Source organism: Emydura macquarii, unplaced genomic scaffold (assembly GCF_026122565.2).
Source record: "Emydura macquarii macquarii isolate MOO-44397 ecotype Brisbane River unplaced genomic scaffold, CSIRO-AGI_Emac_v2 contig_67, whole genome shotgun sequence".
Lineage (NCBI taxonomy): Eukaryota > Metazoa > Chordata > Testudines > Chelidae > Emydura > Emydura macquarii.
The window spans coordinates 1002497-1021651 of record NW_027130204.1 but is presented as its reverse complement, the minus strand read 5'-3'; the positions used below and the strand labels follow the sequence as shown (position 1 = coordinate 1021651).

The following is a 19155-nucleotide window of genomic DNA, read 5'->3' as shown; positions in this document are numbered from 1 at the left end:
GCAGTGAAGGGGCCTGGGGCTGGGCTCCCAGGGGCATGGAGGGGGCTGCTGGAAGGATTTGAATGGCCTTCCCCTCTCCCTGTGTTGTCTTCACCCCCATTTGACCTGGCTGGCCCTGGTGACACTAAACCCTGCAATGTCTGTGTCTCACAGTGATGAGGAGGAGCTGAGGAAATCCCTGTCTGAGCTGGCCGACCCCAACCCCAAATCCATCAAGCGAATCAGCAGCTGCAGTAACCCCTTCCTAGACTTCTCGCAGGACCCCACCATCGCCACCTACAAGTACGGCCCGCTGGTGCGCAAGAGTCACGCGGACTCCGACTGCAAGAAGAGTAGGTGCCTGGGGTCCCAGCCGGGGAGGGCAGCGGGGCTGGGGTGCTCAAAGGGCAGGACCGGTTCTCAAGCCGGCATCCATCGGGAGCTGTGACCTTGCAGTCAACGGGCACAGTGGGGTGAGTGAAGCATTAACACCAAAGGGATGGAGGTGAGGGTTCTGACCCCGCTGCAGGGTCCTGGGCACAGTGCTTAGTCCTCTTCTCCTCTCGGAGACACTCAGCCCCCTCGGGGCGAAGGGGCTTCAATCGGGACAAGGCCTGGCTCACAGCCCACAGTGAGGCTCCGGCCCCATTTTATTGCCCTCCCACCTTTCAGTGGTTGCCGTTTTAAAAGCTACCTTCATGTAAAACTACAGCTGAGCCGACAAACACACCAGCCAGGACATTCACATCTCTGCTTCCCACAGCACCATTGTCTGCAGATCCTGCACACACCCACGTGCAGTGCTCCCAGGGGACAGAGGCCGTTCAGCTATTAAGGAATCCGTTTGTTATTAATTTTTGTCCCTGCGCTTCCAGCTTCTCGGCTGAGCGCCCCCGAGCCCTGCCAATGGGGACCTCGCTTCCTCTGAGTGGCTAAAGCAGCAGCGGCGGTAACCCAACAGCCAGCAAGGGCAGCTGTGGTACCTGCGCTGGGCGGAGCAGAGCTGGGGATCCTGACCTCCGGCTCCGACTCCCTGCCCAGGTGCTGGGGCTGACTGGCTCTCTTCCATGGGGAGCTACCATTGGTGCGCTGCACGCTAACCATTGCCGCCCTGGGGGTGGGGAATGACAACGAGGTGCGAGCCCCTTCCCCCATTCTGCCTTTAGCAGCTCTGTGCCAAAAGAGGAGGAGGCAGGCAGATAGCTGGGGCTATAGTGACTAGCTCAGTTCTTCCCCCAACAGGAACGTGCTGTGCCTCTGTCCGAGCTGCACAAGAGCCCCGTAACCTGGGGCTGGGGCGGGTGAAGCAATCAGAGAGGGGGGCTCCCGCACTGGTGCAGCCCGCTCTCTTGTGGCAATGATAATTAAATCTAGTCGGGGGAGAGGGGCCAGCAAAAGGTTCAGCCTCGTTTTGTAGCGACCAAGCTACCCCGCGAGCGCCAGTTGGCTGGGAGCCAGGAGCCTGCTACCTTCCCTCTGCCAAATCCTCCCTAATCCCAGGCCGGTTGATGCCTCCTTGATCTGATTAGAAGCTGTCCATATTTTAGACGTGCCTGGCAGGAAATGCTGCCTGCCTCTGCTTCCTCTGAGCAGCTAGCGCCGTGATTAAACCCAGCAAGAAGCACACTGAAGCATGGAACGGCTGCCTGGCAGTACGCAGCACCCTGCCCCCACGGCAGTGCCAGCTGCTGCCCCTCCTGGAAGGAGCAGCTCAGGTGTGCTGCCCGGGTGTGGCTGCGCCTGGAGAGCTGCCTATCCCTGGGGCAGGCTGACATTTGCATGGGCACAGCTTGCCGTGCCACATGGCACTTGGTGCTGACTCTGTTTCTCTCCTCCTCGCCAGCCCCCAGGGGTAAGAGAGGCTGGAAGACTTTCCACGCCATCCTGAAGGGAATGATCCTCTATCTGCAGAAGGTACGGCCTGGTGAGACCTCCACCCTACTGGCCCCCCCCCCCAGGCTGGTCTTGATCTCAGGCCAGGCAGCCGAATCACAGGGCTCGTCTGGCCTTCTGCCCCCGCTACCCTGGTGGGTTGTGGGGCCCTGCCCCAATGATAGCTGGATCAGGGGGCGGGATCCTGCACTGCTGCCCAGAGCGTGGCAGCCATTTACACAACGTGACACTGGGCCCTAGCTGGAAGCCGGCCCTTGGCGAGACAGCAATGCTGTGTCCCCAGCGCAGTCTTTAGAGCCGTGGGCTCCAACCTGGCCCTTGGAGAGCAGGACCCTAGAATGACACGCCAGCCTCCATGCTGGCCTCAGAGTGCTACGTTTGATTACAGCAGCAGTGCCTCCCCTCCCCGCATAAGGACTGGGCCCATAGGCTATCCCTCCATGCAGTCCTCCCCCACGAGACCACTCGGACCCAGCCACTTCACGGCAGGCTGGTCTGCATCCAGTGCGAGCCGTGGGCAGCCCTGATGTCCTAGCACATGGTGCGCTGGGTGGCGGTGATCTCCTTGGAGGCATAGCAAGGGCCCCAGTCACTCCCAATGCCCGCTACAGCAGGACCCCAGAACACACAGGCTGTGGGGAGCGGGACTCGTTTGTAATCGTGGCCTTGTCTTGCAGGAGGAATATAAGCCTGGGAAGCCCCTGGCAGAGGAGGAGCTAAAGAATGCCATCAGCATTCACCACGCACTAGCCACGCGGGCATCTGACTACAGCAAGAGACCTAATGTCTTCTACCTCAGGACAGCCGAGTGGAGGGTCTTCCTGTTCCAGGCCCAGTGAGTAACCGGGCGTTGATGTGGGCACACTGGTCAGGCAGGCTGTGTTGATGGGTGCCAGTTACAGACATAACATTGGGCAAGAGGGACCGACCTAGTACCACCACCGGGCATGGGAAGGGGCCTGTGGACCGCCTCCATCCATTTGGTGCCCCAGCCTGGGCTGAGGGCCAGGGGAGCATGATGCTTTCCAGTTGCACGACTGCTTCTCCTGGAAGAAAGGGAGAATGGAAGCGAGCCACCATTCCTTTGCCATGGCACGCCCTCGCCCCCATGCTGTAGGGAGTGCGCCAGGGAGTGCCTCTGCCACTTGGCCACTCTCACCCATCACGCGAGAAGCCAAATGCTGGCTGGGATGAGGTGCGCCATCTGCCCCATTGCCACGGTCAATGGGAAGACACTGGCCAAGGACAGTGGTTCTAAACCAGGGGTACACGTACCCTGGGGATACCCAGCGGTCTTCCAGGCATACATCAACTCATCTAGATCTTTGCCTAGTTTTACAACAGGCTACATAAAAAGCACTAGCAAAGTCGGTACAAACTAAAATGTCAGACAGACGCTGACTTGTTTATGCTGCTGTATGTACTATACACTGAACTGGAAGGACAGTATTTATATTCCAGTTGATTTATTTTACAATGATATAGTAAAAATGAGAAAGTCAGCCATTTTCAGCACTCTAGTGTGCTGTGACACTTGTATTTTTATGTCTGATTTTTGTAAGCAAGTAGTTTTTAAGTGAGGTGAAACTTGAGGTACGCAAGACAAATCAGCCTCCTGAAAGGGGCAGAGCAGTCTGGAAAGGTTGAGAGCCCCATTGGTCTGTTCTGGTATGGCACGTATCTATTTCCAGGGCTCCAGCCTTGGCCTATACAGGTGGGGTGGAGGCTGGCACCGTCACTGGAGGGGAGGTAGGATACATCTCTGGGCCCATGGCTCAGTGCTTTGGCATTTCCCCACAGGAATACAGAACAGATGCATTCCTGGATCACACGCATCAACGTGGTGGCAGCCATGTTCTCTGCTCCCCCGTTCCCCGCGGCCATTGGGTCCCAGAAGAAGTTCAGCCGGCCCCTGCTGCCCAGCTCTACCACCAGGCTGTCCCAGGTACAGAGGCATGTGCTAGGGGTGGGGGCTGCAGGCGGCAGGAGCACTAAGGGCCAGGCTCGGCCTTGTTGAATGTTTATGAATGGGCTGGGGATGGGAGGAGATAGTGCCTCAAGGCTGGAGAAGACAGGCACTGCTGAGGGGCCTACGTAAGCTAGGGGAACAGGCACCACAACAGCAGGTGAAATTCGATGATGCCATCCCAAATGCTGCACCTTGGAGGATTTGTTCAAATTAACTGTCAGACCAGGAAAGGGACCTGGCTGTGAGAGAATAGCTCAGTGCAGGCCTCTGCTCGCTGCACAGCTGTGCTCCAGAAGCTGGGCAGCGTGGTACAGAAAATATTATAGTGCCACTCCCCAGAGCAGCTGTGCAGCACTGAGGGCGGCTCAGACGAGGAGCAGGGGCCTGGAAACTCTCATGGAGGAGGCCTGGGAGTTACCTTAGGGGAGGCCTATAAGCATCAAGAACGCTCTAGCCAAGGCTCCACCCAGCTTATGACACAGGAACAAGGGGCACAATGAAACTAAGGTGGGGGAGTCAAAACGGATCCCAGGCTATTAAAAGGACCTAGTTTTGGAAGGGGTCTAGACGTGGACTATTGGGGCTAGGAGGAAGCTTTCCCTGGGCAGGGTATCCCAACAGAGGTTCTGGTACCACAGCCTGTGAGAGACAGGACCCAGGCCTTGCTGGGTCTAGCCAGCAGGCCAGTCACCGTGCCCAGCCACAGCCTGGGGGGGCTGTGCAGAGAGCGCCATGGGGCTGAGGCCACGGCTCGCCCAGCAGGGTGTAGATAGGTGCAGCGAGCAGGGGCACTCACAGGGTACTGCTCTGCCCCCAGGAGGAGCAGTTGAAGAGCCACGAGTCCAAGTTCAAGGCCATGTCTGCGGAGCTGGTGGAGCATCGCTCCTCACTGCCCGAGAAGAAGGTGAAGAGCAAGGAGTATGAGGAGCTGAAGCAGAAGGAGGAGTACCTGGAGTTCGAGGTGAGCTGGGCGCACGGCTGGCCCCGTCCCCTCAGCGGTAGTCCCGCTCGCTAGCTCTGCCTGCTGTGCATGGCTGCTGTTCCCACTCCGGCCTGCCCCGAGCGGCTGCTGAGATGGCTGAGCAATGGGAACGGCTGCGTAGGAGCAGGGAACATGCTATGGGGCTGAGCCACAGCCCTCCTTGCCCACACAAGCACCTACCAGCTAGCGCTGTCCACCCCCCCAAGGGGGAGAATTGGCTCCACACAAGCAACACTCAAACTCGTGGGCACCTGTTACTGGTATGGCCCTGCCCCATCCCATGCCTCGGGCTGGCAGCCAGCCCCTCTGCAGTGCAGTTTCAATCCAGTGTGAAATGCTGAAGAGAAGCACCCGGAGGCATTGGCAAGCCAACTCCAGGCCCTAGCAGCACGGCTGGCTTCTGGGGCAGTGCCACTTCCCAGCTGGGGGGGGGGGGGAGGGGGGGAGAAAGGTGGCAGATAGGCCAGGGATGCACTCAGTGCCCTATGCCCCACGCCTCTCGCTCACTCCCCTCCACTTGCCTGCAGAAGACACGCTATGGCACCTACGCCATGCTGCTGCGCGCCAAGCTGAAAGCCGGCTCCAACGACCTGGCGGCCTTTGAGGCCACGCTGTTCGACGCGGCCATCAGCGAGGAGGAGAGCCTCAAGAAATCCCGCTCCAGCCCCTCCCTCAACCTGGAGCCAGCTAGCACAGGCACCAAGGTCAAGCGCAACGTCTCGGAGCGCAGCACCCGCCCACCTGCCAGCAACCTGCAGAAATCCTAGAGGGGCAGCGCATTTCCATTCCAGCCCGCAGGGGCGGCTGTGCCCCCGCCAGCGAGAACCTGCATGACTTCATCCTTCGTGGGCACAAGCCAGGGTCTGATAGCTCTCACCTAGCCCATGCCACCTCAGCATGGAACCAGAGCCCTCCATGCCTCCATTGGAAACAGACGCCATGTGGGGCCGTCTCCAGCCCCTGCCCACCAGCAAACGCCCGTGGAGCTCACATGACAACACTTAACCCCCTCACTCTAACTGCACTGGAACCGGGTGCAGGTTCCCCGTGTGTGTGGGGAAATAACCAAAAACCAACGACTGAGCTCAGCTATTCAGTGTCAAAAGCAAAGCAACGCCCCTTCCTGGCCAGGACCCCGGCCCCGGTTTCTGGGACAGATGGACTCCGGGGGAGAGAACTGCCGTGGGGCCATTTTTTACAGCGTCGCCACAGACCTGGCCCCCCCAGCAGCCAGTGTCTTGAAGGCCAGCAGACGGGCAGAGCCCTGGCCGCACCCCCAGCTGCTGGTTTCTTACCGTTTTGAATGTTTTTGTGATACAGTTTTGCACTTTTTAGTACCTGACTGAACTGACTTACATGGAGTTTTGGGAACTGTAAAAACAACCCTTTCAGGCGTTTGTTTCCTAGAGATGCTGCAGGTTTTCTGCACTGCTGGGGGGCTAAGACCCACCTGACCCGCAGCAGCTACCCCAGCCCTAGTTTTCTATGGTGCACACAGGAGCTGGCTCATTCTGCACAGCCTCGCTCGACACACTCGACTGGCTCGTGACCCTTTGGCACCAGCAGCCAGCTGCAGCCTGCCATGCCACCGCATGTGTGATATCACCCACAGACACGGGAAATGACAACCAGCAGGAGTCAGGATCTGCAGGCCTGGATGCAGCTCTAGGGGTGGGGGAATGAGGATGCTAGTGGGTGGCAAGCCCTGGCTCACCGATGAGAGGCCAGGCTGATGTCTCATGAGCACACTGCACAGAGACCATTGGTTCATCTTAGCACGGCTCCCTGTGGACAGGTGACATAGGCGGCTTTACCCAGTGCCCTTCTGGGCTAGCTTGGGGCATGGCGAGGAGGGGAGGAAACGATCAGGGCTGATTTCCAGCCCTAGGCTGGGTTGGCCAAGGACCATCTGGGCCCCAGCTGGCATTCAAGGAGCTGCTATGGAAGAGGATTGTTTTGAGTCTGCCAGAAGGGAGCAAACCACTCCATTGAGAGCTGGATTATGCCCGCTGGCCTAGACCAGTTCTGCCCCTCTTACTCACACTGAAAGGGCTCTTGGGCTGGTGCCCCTGAACATCAGGCCCAGACCCTCCCTCTCACATGCCTTTTCCAGGGTTGAGAAACATCCCCTCAGGTGCCCAGGGGAAAGGGTGGGACAGCATGGGAATGAAGCTGGGGCTGAGATTTGACCCAAGCTTTTTTTGATGATGGAGGGTCCTCTCCCACCCAGAAGGGGAGCAGCGGGTGCTAGCCTGGCATGTTCGTGCCCCAGGCTGCAGCATGCCTATGGGTGGGACAAGGGGATGGATCACACAGATTCAGCTGCAGGTCAGGGCTGAGAGCCAAGCTATAGGGCAAGGACCCTGGCTCAGCCAGCCAGCAGCCCAGGGGAGACCAGGGATGCACAGAAGCAGAGACCTCGTTCAATGGCAGCGGGGCAGTCACTGTCCCCGGCCCCCTCAGTCCTGACTGCGAATGTGTCACTCTTTTTAGTCTGCTCTTTCGAGTCTATTGCAAAAAATCTTTGTACAGCTTCTTCCATCAGTTACTGAAGTAAAACCTGCTCTGATGCACCTGGAGGCGGTACTTCCCCCCGCCCTGGGGGCGAGGGCTACAGGGTCTGGGGGCGGGAAGCAGCTGAGTCACTCCCTGTTAGAGAAGTTCCCAAGGACCCCCTCCTGCTGAGAAGCACTGTGACTTGGCCAGGAGTCCCCCCCTGTGATGGCGGAGGTGCCCCATGGGTAGGCCCCTATCATCTCCATGACCAGTGGGGAAACTCAGGTCGGGGCAAAGTGATTTGACCAGAGTGAGAGAGAGTCACTAGCAGAGCTACACTAACCCCAGCACTGGAGCAGAGACCCTGCTTAAAGGAAGGGAATAAGGAGGGGTGGCTCAGAACGAAGGGGGAGCCCAAAGGACACAGGTAGGGCTGATCCCGACCCTAGCAGCATGCATCCCGCAACTCCTGCTTGGACACCCACTAAGCAGTAGCAGTGGGTCAGGGTCTCTCAGCAGGACGCTGGCGACGCTAGGTACAAATATTCTGGGAGTCACACCCTTTATTCACCTAAACCAAGAAACCTGACGAGGGATCGTTAAATAAGAGCAGAAAGGGGGCTGGGTCCACTGCAAGGCCTGCCGGGCTATGGCCAGCCCTGCCAGAGGAGAGACGGACAGGCACATGCGCGTGGCCCATTGGGGGGCCAAGAGGCACTTATATTCAATCCGTGGGTGGTGCGGGGGCATGGAGCCTCCTGCAGCTCCGCCCCTCCCAAGTGTCAGTCACAGCCGGGCTACCCCGGGACCAGAGGGAGGCGCCCAGTCGCTCAGTGCACCTGCTGTTGCTGGCTGTGGGGGGGCTGGCCGGGCAGCTCTGCAGGGGGCAGCTTCAGAGGTTCCTCTTCCACCGACTGGCTCCCGTAGGCGCTGTCCTCCTTCAGCTCTGGGAAGTGAAGAGCCAGCATAGTCAGGAGGGAGGCATGAGCCCCTCCTGTGAGAGGTGGAGATGGGGCTGGCGGCTGAGGGCTGGCCCTACTGGGCACCCTCCACTGCCACCCAGGCCCTGCCCCTGCCCCAAACCTTACCTGTGCTTTGCAGCTTGTTGGCCATCTCTGCTTGGCGAAGCATCTTCACTCCCTCGCTGAGCCCCATGGAGTCCAGCGCCTCCAGCAACCCCCCCAGGCTGCCGCCAGCGAGCTGGGGAGAGAAGGCAGTGAGAGCAAGCTCTGCAGGGGTGGGGGGGCAGGGGAAAGGGGGACTCCCTGCAGCAGGGACTCACCTCATAACTGAGTAGGAGGCTCCCGCTGGGGGAGTCCGTGTCCTTGTACGTCTCCACCAGGCTGCACAGGCCCAGTCTCTGGGCCAGGGCGGTCCAGCCCAAGCCCCTGCGCTCCTGGTTCAGGAGCTGCTCCAGGCCCTGCAGGGTGTTGCTGTCGAGTGACAGGATGGTCCCTGGATGGGGGAAGACATGTCAGCCCGTGGACATGACCAGACACCTCCCTCAGCCCTAGGGACAAGCTGCAGCGGCTGCTGCTGCCATCCCTGCGTGCCCAGCACCCAGCAGGAAGGGAGTGATGGGAGGAGCCAGCGAGAGTGGACAGCTACTCACCTGGCCGGGGGGTGGCAGGCTGCTCCAGCTCTGGGCCCTGCAGCGAGACGCGCAGCAAGATCTCCCGCACCTGGGAGAAAAGCACACAAGACTCCTGGGCAGCAGCCAGGGTGCACCCACATAGCCTGTGCCCCCAATTCCCCTCACCACAGCCTCCCTTGCCAGCACGCCCCAGAGAACGTGCAGGGAGCAGAGCAGAGCAGAAGCCCACCGGCCCCTGCTGCTCTGCTGGCCCGACAGCCGCACTGGCCCAGGAGAAGCTCCAAGGACCCGCCCTGCCAGAGCTGCAGGTTCCAGAGCTGCAGCACAGAGGAGCCTGGAGACAAACACAGCCCTGCCCATGGCTGCTCTGGGGCCATGGGCTCGGCAGGGCTCCCAGGCCTGGGTGACGGGAACCTGCACAGGAGGCAGCACCAGCTTTCGAGGGGGTGGGGATGGGGGTGAGGAGGAAGCAGCCACTGACTGGGAACCTGGCACTGGGCTTGACAAAGCCTCCAGTCAGACCATTCCCAGTGCCTGCCATGGCCACCTGATCCTGGTCCAGCTCTTCCTACAGTGCCCCACATCCCAGGAGTGTCTCTGGGACACAGCACCACACCTGCCATGGGAGTTTGTCCTTTCTCCGGCTGTTGAGTCCCATGAAATTGAACTGAGAGATGGCAGAGCGTACAGGCCCACGTGCCCAGCCACTGCTTCCGTCCCGTCCAGGGCAGCGCCCTCCCCAGCGCTCTTAGGGCACCAGTTCCCCTGGTTTACCCCTTATGCTCTGTACCTTCTGACTCCTGGTTAAGTCAAGCGGCGTATGTCTCCGGCGTTGCTTTGCACTCCGGGTGCCAGGCTCCCTGCTTCTGTGCTCAGCAGCTGTGCCGGTATCTGTGTGGCCTGGGTCCTGCCACACGGCTGTGTCCGACGCTCCCAGCTCCATGCCCATCTCTTGCTCCTCCGCCTCGCTGTCCGCATCGCTGCTCGCTTCGGACGAAGAGGATCCCACCGGCTCATTGTTCTCACACAGGACGTCCGCTCCTGGGGAGGGGGGAGGTCTGAGCACACACAGCCTGGGCCATGGCTGGCTCAGATCCCAGCATGCGCTCCCCTGGAGTCGCCCGGCTCTGGTGCGGGACAGGGACTCACTCCAGGGGGGCTGGGTCATTCACACCCCTCCAGCACTCCCCGGCTTAGCCAGCTTGGCTTTGCAGGCCTTGGCTTTCATTTTGCAGCCCTCTCCTTGGGCCAGCCCGGCACACATTGTGTGTGTGTGTTGGGGGGGGGGGAGGGAGGGAGGGAGGGAGAGAGAAGAAGAAGGCGGCTACTGCATCGCTTCAGATATCACTAGCCCTCGAGGCCACCTCCAGCCCTGCCGACAGAGCACCCACTGCTGGAGTTACCACTGTCTGTACCTCAGCTAGCCTCGGTTCACCTGCCACCTCCCACTGACAGGGCCAGCACTGCAAGCATAGTCCACCCACTAGCCCTACACCCTCCCTTGGAGGCCAGTGCCTGGGGGGGAGGGCCGGGCACCGGGGCACCTGCAGGAAGCTGGCCAGCATGGTTGGGCTGCGAAGCACCTAGCGCAGCTCAGGTGCTACGGGCACAGCAGGCAGCAGCAAGGGGTGCTGGGATTGCCAGCCCCAGGGGGAGTGGAGAGGAGTTACCTGCTTTGATGAGCATTTTGGTGAGGGTGGGGGAGCCCAGGCCTGCAGCCAAGTGCAGAGGGGTGTTGCCAGCAAACGTCCGAGCGTTGACATCAGCTCCCAGCTAGAGAGAGATGCGAGAGCCAGTGAGAACCGGGCAGCAGCAATGGCCCAAGAACAGACTCATCCCCTGCACACCAGGCCCTGCACCATGCGGTGCACAGGCTGCCACCCACACCCAGTCACAGCAGCGGCCGGGCACCTGCTCTCCGGGCAGCAGAGAAGCACAAGGACAGGCACAAGTCTGCATTACACGGCAGGGATAGTCAGTCACACACCCCCAGGGCAGGACTGTCTGCATGCTGCAGCCACCTCTGAGCCCTGAGGGCACCCAACAGAGCCAGCGCGAGGCTGGGGCAGAGAGAGGACGGCACTTCTGAACCCCCACTCAAACCCACGCCAACACGATGGGCCCCCCAGCTGTCCCACGGAGGAACCTGCCCTTCCCAGCCCCAAAGCAGACCAAAGCTGGGACACTTAACTCCCCCAGACAGCCCCCTGGAGCCGGAGGGCTCCCAGCCCTGTACCTTCTTCACCAGGTGGGTGGCCACGTTGAGATTCTCCATCTCTACAGCCAGGTGCAGGGGCGTCCGCCCACCCTGCCGCTCCACGGCATTCACGTCCGCGCCCATCTTCACCAGCAGGTCCAGGCAGGTCAGGCTCTTCAGCTTCACAGCCAGGTGCACGGGGAGCAGGCCTGGCATGGGGAGCAGGCTTCAGCACCAACAGGGGCATCACCCACCAAACCCATCCCGCTAGGAGCACGTGCAGGGATCCCCAGCCCTGCCCCGGAGGGAAGTTCAGACTATGGCCCACGCCGGCGAGGGCCTTCCGTGACGCAGACAAGTGGCCATTGCCAAGGGCTTAGAGGCTCAGGGCAGGCAACTCCTGCGAGGTGGGGGTGAGCTGCAGGACCCTCCTGGTCTCCTTTCACACAGGCCACCACGCCTGGATTTGAACCCATGACCTAGAGGATCCAGGCCAGCTTTTGGGATTCCGGCCCTTCTCCGGAAGTCCAGCCCGCAGGGAGGCAAAGCCCTGCTGAGAGCCAGTCTCCAACCCCTGGAGCGCGCCATGGCCAGGGCTCTCCCTCACCGTGGTAGTTGGGCGTGCTGAGCAGGCAGGGAGCAGAGGAGCCCAGGTGCCCCAGCAGCATCCGCAGCATGGCCTCATCGTCCGCATGGAGCGCCAGGTGCAGCAGCGAGTTGCCATAGCGATCCAGGAGGGTGGGATCCGCCTGGGCCTGCAGCAGTAACCCCACCACCTGGTGCTGCTTGGTGATCACGGCCAGGTGCAAGGGCGTCTGGGAGGGAGACAGGAGGCAGCCAGCTCACCAGGGGGCAGAGAGCCAGCACACAGCCCTGCTCACAGCAGGAGCCCCTGACCTGCCCACGCAGGCCCTGCCGGGGCTCAGGGACACACCGGACACACCCCAGAGATGGAGGAATGGGGCTCCTGGCACTGGCAAGCCAGGCTCTGGCAGGGAGCACAGGGGGTCACTCTACCTGCTGCAAGTGGTTGGTCATGTTGATGATAAGCTGGTTGGGGATGCTGAGGATGACCTGGATCAGCTGCTCAGTCACAGCCGGCTGCTCATGGATGATGGTAAGATGCAAAGGCCTGCGGGCAGGGAGGAGATGGCGAGCTCAGAGCCGCATCTCAGCTACCGCCCACCATGGCGAGCCGGCACTTCACTGCCCCAGCCCGGCTGCATGTGCCTCGGATCCTCCCCCTGCCCAAGCCCTACACTCCCTTCCATTGTCCCTCAGTGCCGGTGCTCCCAGCAGATCCCTGCTCCGAGACAATCAGTGTGAGACACCCTACGGAGCCTGACCCACCATCCGGGACCCTAGCCAGCTCCAGGGGGGAATTCCACACGACCTGGCCCCACACCCTGCGTGGAAGGAGCACTGGCTTCCTCAGCCAAAAGGGGAGCTGGCAGAGCAGCAGGGATCTTGTGGGCAGGCAGGAGGCAGCACAGGTCTGCGGAGGTGCTGAGAGACGTCTGCTGAGCTCGTGGGGGAGAGAGAGCAGGCAGGTCAGCCCAGACCCCATGTGCCCAGGGCTCACGTGCTGGACCAGGGCTCTGCAAAGTCCTGGCTAGAGCCAGGTCTACCCATCCCCGTCCCCAGGAGCAGGTCCATATGGGAACTTCCAGGGACCTAGTAAGGGCACACGTCCAGCACAAGCTCTACCCCCCACAAAACCTGAGCCCCCCACTGCTGGTGCTGTCCTGAAGCCACACAGGTCTACCCCGGGCTCACCCTCTCACTCCCGGAAACTCACGTGTCTCCGTTCTCATCCTGGGAGGCTGCCAGGTGCCGCTGCACGGCCAGCAGCATGCGTGGGTCGGCGGTGACCGAGTAGTCCAACAGGGCGCGGGCGCTGCGCTGCGCCAGAGCCAGCATCCCCAGGCTGCAGAGCTGGACTGGAAAGCAAAGCAGGGAGTCAGCACCTGGCCAGACAGCTCAGGGACCAGCAATAGCCTCCCACCTACCTGGAATGACTGACTCCATTCTGCCAACAGCCCCTCATCTGCAGGTGCGGAAGGCACCCAGCCTGCCACCCAACGCCACAGTTCCTTCCTGACCCTGACTGCCCTTCATGGCTACTGGGGCAACACAGGGCCATGCTGTGGCTTTGTGAGGAGTTCCACATCCCCTTTCTGTGACCCACCCCCACACACACCCCAGTGTGTCTCAGACCCCTCATTCAATCCAGCACTGGTATCCCTTCCCTAGCGCTCCCTGGGGGTCTCCCCACGCCCCATACCGTGGTGCTGCAGATCCTGGCAGTGGCTCTCCTTCTTCTCAGCCCCCACAGGAAGACACTTGCCATCCCCCTCCTCTTCCATCTTGGTGGCCCTGGTCATCTGCACCCCCCCCTGGTAGCTGCCCACGGGGTGGGGGCCGGATGGGTAGATGTTGTTGTAAGTCAGCCCCGAGTATGGGTAGTTCAGATTCCCACCTGTAGAGCGAGCCGGAAAGACAGCTGTGATAAAGGCAGGATCGGGAGGACTCTGCTACAGCTTAAGAGGGTTGGGGTCCCCCAGGCCAGCCTGGGATGGGTAACTTGCCAGCAAATCACCGTTCCCTGCCAGAGCCCCTCCCCCCCCCCACACAGCAGGGAACAGCTCAACTCACCTCCACCAGAGCCGAAGCCACTGCTTCCTCCACCGGCCCCTCCCATGTGTGAACCCCCACCAAAGTGCTGGGGGAACTGAGGCAGCACCTTCTTCCGCTTCCTCTCCACTTCCTCCTTATCTGCAGGCAAGACACAGGGGAGGATCAGAGCCAGGGCCCAGCCCACCTGCTGGAACCACGTGTCCCTGGCAGCTGCAAGGTCCTCGCCGGGGCTCAGTGCAGGCAGATCATGGCTCCGAGCCCAGCCAAGTCAGCAGGGGGAACCTGCACCGGGCACCACTCACCTTCCACCACTGGGTAGTAGGTGAACTGCTTGGAGTCGCTCACATCGCCCCCTCGCTTCCGCTTCAGCTGCAGGAAGACAGTGACGGGGCGGTCGATCTTGGGCTTGTGGTAGGGCGGCGTGCGGAAGACGATGGCGTACTGCAGGCAACCCAGGAGAGGGAGTTATGCACTGGTGCCACCTTCAGAGCCCCATGCTCCCCACAGCAACCCCACCACCATAGCCTGGCCACCCCGATCCCACCCCCAGGCCTCTCGCACATTCCCAACACAGCAGGCAGAACGAGGTGACCCCACCCCACTCAGATAGCACAGGGCCCTTCCCCCACTATCCACCCACACAGCAGCCCGGCGCCCAGCCTGCTCACTGTACCTGCTTGTGAACATCTGTGGGGGAGAAGTCCCCGAAAGCCTGCCAGCCGTTTTCATCATCCTCGTAGAACCGCACCTCGATGTCATCTGGGGAGAGAGTGGGGCATTTACCACAGGGGCTCCTCCTCTCCCACGGGGGCCTTAGAGCCAGAGCAATTGCATTCCCAGCCAGAACCTCCTATCCCCCCAGCTTGACACACTCACTGCCCAGCCCAGCCCAGCCCCTCCCCTCCTCCTACGCGCCTGCTACACCATTGCCTCTTTGCCTCCAGACGCAGCCGAAGACTGGTCTCCCTCTTCCCACGGCGCGGCCCTGGGTTCCCTGTTCTAGATGAAGCCACCACAGCCAGGCAGCTGACTAGAGTGACCAGATGTCCCGATTTTATAGAGACAGTCCCAATATTCAGGGCTTTCTCTTGGTCCTGCTTTGAGCAGGGGTTGGACTAGATGACCTTCTGAGGTCCCTTTCAACCCTCATCTTCTATGATTCTAAACAGGCACCTACTACCCCTCACCACTGTCCCGATTTTTCACACTTGCTATCTGGTCACCCTACAGCTGACCTAAGACAAGTTCAAACATACCTGCCTAGAGTTCTCTGTGCAGAAGGAAAACAGCCACTGTCCTTATCCTCCTCTATCCTCCCCAGGCGTGAGGCACCACACAGCCCTGACCCCAAACGCCAGTCCCAGAGCACCTCAGTCTAGGAGGCAGGCTAAGAGCAGGTTTCGGAAAGGATGAATGAAGAGTAATCGCATGCCTTGGAGACGTGGTGCTCACAGGGGCATGGGACAGAGGTATGGCCCTATTTCAATCTGCAGACCATCGTGGGGCTGTGTTAAATAACTACACAGTTTGGACAGGTTTTTCCTTGCAGCCCGATTCATCCTAGGCTGCACCCCCTCTGCCCAGGAGGCCGGGCCAGAGACACATGCATCTTCCCTCACCTCTCCCTCTGGCTTCTCTTAGCTCGCTCACCCCACACAGGACCCTCAACCTCCAACCTTCCATCCACCTCTTAACGGGGCCTTCAAACTAAAACTCAGCCTGCTGTTCAGCCAGTCTGGGCCCAGAAAAGGCTTGCCTGGATGGGAAGGATGGAGTTCCTGCTAACCCCCAGAGCATCCTACAGACATGGGGGTCTGAGAGAGCCCAAGACCCCACACGAGAATTCACTCCTCACCCCCAAAAGGAACACATAAGCAGGCCCAGGTGGGTTTTGGCCAGGTTTGTGTCAGGCAAAGGATCCAGCTGGCTGCTGGCAGGCTCCTTACCTTTCTGAACTTTATCACACAGCAAATAGACCTCGTCCCCTCCCCGCACTGAGCCAGCTGTCTTATCCATTCGGGAGATCTTCAGGTTGGAAGCCCCAGGTGACTCTGTGGAGCAGGAAAACATTTAGAGCTCAGCCACAGAGGCACTGCTCAGTTCTGGGGATGCATGGGTTCTGCAGAGGGGAGGGGTGGGAATGGGGACAGTGTCAGGGGAGTCTCCAAAGAATCACACCTGATTCATGGCAAAGTCCCTGATCTGTGACTCATCCCTGCACATCCACCACCCTCCCTTCCCCCCAGCATGTCCTACGGTGAGCAGCTCCTTGCTCCCGGCAGGAGTCTGAGGAGAGCAAGCACCCACGGAATCTGCGCCCACTTGGCACAATCAAGCCCACCCACTGGCAACTCCACCCAGGGGAAACACCCTGTGGTTCAAATCCGTGGGTCCAATGGAAACGCCCCACCAAGCTACCAGATGAGGGTTCTCAACAAGGAGGCACCCTTTCCTGGCCACCCACCCAATGGGCAAGACCAGTGTCCAGCAAGGACGTTCCTGAGAAGCCCCGGCCTGAGTGCAGCTCCCTGTAAGGCGAAGGAGGGGCACTGGACACATCCCCTGCACTGTGACGGGGAGCTGGGCCGAGCAGAGACCAGCCAGCCAGACCTCACACACAGCCCACCCCCCAGCCACAGGGCTTCCAGGGACAAGTGCCAAATCTGGACACATGCAGCACCTTGCCCTTCCCAGGAAAACTGGCCAGCGTCTGCACTTACTGCTGTCGTGGATTGGGTCCGAGATGACAGGGTTCAGGGCCAACGTGAAGTTCCCATTGCTGTCACGGAGGTAGGCAGTGAAGCGGAGGCGCACAATGCTCAGATCCATCACCTTCTTCAGCTCCTTTGCCTCCAGCTCAATCTCCCGCAGCTCAGGCTCTGCAAGAGAAAGGGGGTGGAAGTCTGGGTTACAGACTGCCTGGCAACAGGAAAGAGTTCTGGCTCAGAGCCCCCCAATCCCTCCTTCCCCCACACCAACACATAGCCTCCACCAAAGCACCCCTCCTGCAGGCTCTATCAGCCCACTCGTGAGTCTGTGCAGCTCCCCCGCACATCCCCTGAAGACTGTCCAAGGGGCCAGCCCCACTCTAGATCCCACCGATCACTAGATCCTCATTCTCATATCAGGGCCCCCTCCATCTTGATTCCCTAGCCCTTCCCTCCCTGCAACACAGGCCAGACCGAGCCCCCATCCCAACTGTCTGCCGCTGTCCCAGGGCTCTCAGTCCTACAGGGCACCCTTCCTTGCTGCTTGTGCCCAGAGCACCTGGCTCCAACATTGAAAAGATCTCACCTGTCAGCGCCTGATTTCTGTTGCGCATCTTCTGCTGCTTCAGCTTGTCCTTTATGATCTCCATCATGTTCTTCTTGGTCACGTGGAGCACCCCAAGGTTGTTGAATCTGAGAGAGAGAAACCCAATGTCCAATCAGAGAAAGCGCACCAGAGCAGCTGCCCACCAGCTATAGCATGGGGTGGGGGGTGGATGACAATCATTGAAACAAAGCTAAAAAAGACAAAGGGAGGTAAAGCACTGGGTAGCAAGGAGGTTAAAACTGCAGGGCAAGGTGGGGGATGAGGGGGCAAGGAGTTGGCTATTTAAGGGAGCTTCGATACAGAAGCTATCCCAAGCATTTGGGAAAGAGTCAGTCTGACTCCAGTGTACAGAGAGCTGCATTCTAGGGAAAGGCCAGACGGTCAGTAGCTTTACCTGGTATGGAGATTAGGCACCAGATCTGTGAGTGACACTCCTGGCAAGCGCAAGGACACAGCCGTGACCCAGGGAACACAAATCGGATTGGAGGAAGGCATCTGAATCTAACCCCCATGAGCCTGCTGCAGAACTAACTGTCCATGTCCACCCTGCTGTCACCCATTAACAGTTCACTACTGTGCTTGGATTGAATCCTGATTCAAAGAGGAGCAGATCAAAGCACTCCAACAAACTGTGACCCTGCGTGCAAGGCGCACGCAACAGTTAGCCAGGGCAGGCTAGGTGAGGTAGACTGTAGACAAGCCCTGGATTTGTAACGGGAGCTGCTAGGACTAGAGTTTAATATCTGGGAGAAGCACACATATAGCACCCTGCCTGGGCCTAGTGATGAGGAAAGACTCTGCAACAGAGTCCACCCACGTTACTGAGAACTTCACTACTTTTACAGGACTTTCACTAGTGCCCTGTGATTCACCTGCTGATCAAAACAAAATTGCTGCTGTCAGAGGAACATAGCCCCCCCGGATTTTCAGATGCATTAGTTCCCTCGTTCACGGAATCTCCCAGTCACTACAGCCAGCTACGAGCACCAGCTGCCTCTGCAATGGCACAAGGCTTGCCAGAGAGTTTCATGCAATGGATTAGCAGATAAGCCCTTTCTACGTGGGCTAGTCATTTGTGACGGTGGATAAGGCACGGGCTAGAAAGCAGAGGGCTGGGACTCAAGGGGAGGGGGGCAGCTGAGGCAAAACATGAGAAGTCAAGTCCATTATAGTCACTGCTAGCGATCAGATCACCTGCAGAGGATGCTAAGCTAAGAGCCAGAGGAGATCTCAGGGGGCTGGAGCATTACTGAAGACAGCTGCTCCTGCTCAGCACAACAGCTTAACAGAGACAACCACAGTAACACCACCATCACCCAGTACCCACTCTGGTGCAGACAGGCCTCTGGCCCAGTTCCTGAGCAAGCCTTCCCCAGCCCTAGGCACTAGTACGTACTGTGCCGTCATGTCCTTCGGTCCCACGTTCACGATGCAATTGCCAGCTTCGTTGCACTGCTTCCCCACCAGGCTGTGGGCATGCACTCGTGGAGGGTCACTGTGGGTCACCAAGTCTACCTCGATTCTTGCCAGGCTTCCGTAATTGCAGATCTGATGGGAGAAGGGAGATGAGAGGTAGCCAGAGCTTTGCTTCCTGAGGTGGTCTCCAGGCAGGTGTGGGTGCACGGGCCTACAGCCTCCATCCATCCACCCCATGGCATTCTATCCCTGGGGTCACTGCACCTCTCTGTTGCATCACTGCCTACATCTCCCCTGGGGTCACACTCCCCCTCAGCTCCTCCCCGAACCCTTGCAAGCTACTTGGGGGGCAGGAACAAGTCCTGTCCTGAGCACCACGAACACACAGGGCTTTATTAATATCTCCACAGAGACTCACATGTCTCTTCATGGCCACAGGGCAGTCACCCCTGCATGTGCAGAACAAGGTGCTGCAGGTAATCCCAGGGACCCATTGCCGCACAGAGCAGCACCATCTCCTGCATGCATGATGCTCACCTTGACAGTGGGGTAAGTCTTGCGACCCTTTTCGCTGGATGCGCCAGGCAGCCCACCATGCGAGGGGCCTTCACAGCCGTACCGGAACCGAAACCCACGCTGCAGAACCAGAACATCACGTCACTGCACTGCAGAGCCTC

General features: G+C 59.8%; 2 protein-coding genes across 4 annotated transcripts in view; one reads left to right on the top strand and one right to left on the bottom strand.

Annotated features, from left to right (window-relative positions):
• Window positions 1–7655, top strand: part of PSD (pleckstrin and Sec7 domain containing) — a 58301-nt gene extending 50646 nt beyond the window's left edge. The window contains exons 11-16 of the mRNA XM_067536697.1: window positions 154–332; window positions 1823–1893; window positions 2550–2707; window positions 3673–3817; window positions 4659–4802; window positions 5351–7655. Coding sequence (XP_067392798.1) covers window positions 154–332; window positions 1823–1893; window positions 2550–2707; window positions 3673–3817; window positions 4659–4802; window positions 5351–5590 — 937 coding nt within the window. The 3' untranslated portion in view covers window positions 5591–7655. The remainder of the gene's footprint in view (window positions 1–153; window positions 333–1822; window positions 1894–2549; window positions 2708–3672; window positions 3818–4658; window positions 4803–5350) is intronic.
• A 201-nt stretch (window positions 7656–7856) lies between these two features.
• NFKB2 (nuclear factor kappa B subunit 2) overlaps window positions 7857–19155 on the bottom strand; it is a 37828-nt gene continuing 26529 nt past the window's right edge. For all 3 annotated transcript variants that reach the window (XM_067536950.1, XM_067536873.1, XM_067536799.1), the window contains 19 exons: window positions 19016–19114; window positions 18459–18610; window positions 17042–17148; window positions 16468–16626; window positions 15694–15798; window positions 14421–14506; window positions 14050–14188; window positions 13766–13885; window positions 13395–13589; window positions 12909–13050; window positions 12128–12242; window positions 11718–11925; window positions 11150–11319; window positions 10584–10686; window positions 9704–9954; window positions 8932–9001; window positions 8602–8774; window positions 8408–8519; window positions 7857–8265 (listed from right to left, as the gene is read on the bottom strand). In XM_067536950.1, coding sequence (XP_067393051.1) covers window positions 8150–8265; window positions 8408–8519; window positions 8602–8774; window positions 8932–9001; window positions 9704–9954; window positions 10584–10686; window positions 11150–11319; window positions 11718–11925; window positions 12128–12242; window positions 12909–13050; window positions 13395–13589; window positions 13766–13885; window positions 14050–14188; window positions 14421–14506; window positions 15694–15798; window positions 16468–16626; window positions 17042–17148; window positions 18459–18610; window positions 19016–19114 — 2622 coding nt within the window. In that variant the 3' untranslated portion in view covers window positions 7857–8149. The remainder of the gene's footprint in view (window positions 8266–8407; window positions 8520–8601; window positions 8775–8931; window positions 9002–9703; window positions 9955–10583; window positions 10687–11149; window positions 11320–11717; window positions 11926–12127; window positions 12243–12908; window positions 13051–13394; window positions 13590–13765; window positions 13886–14049; window positions 14189–14420; window positions 14507–15693; window positions 15799–16467; window positions 16627–17041; window positions 17149–18458; window positions 18611–19015; window positions 19115–19155) is intronic.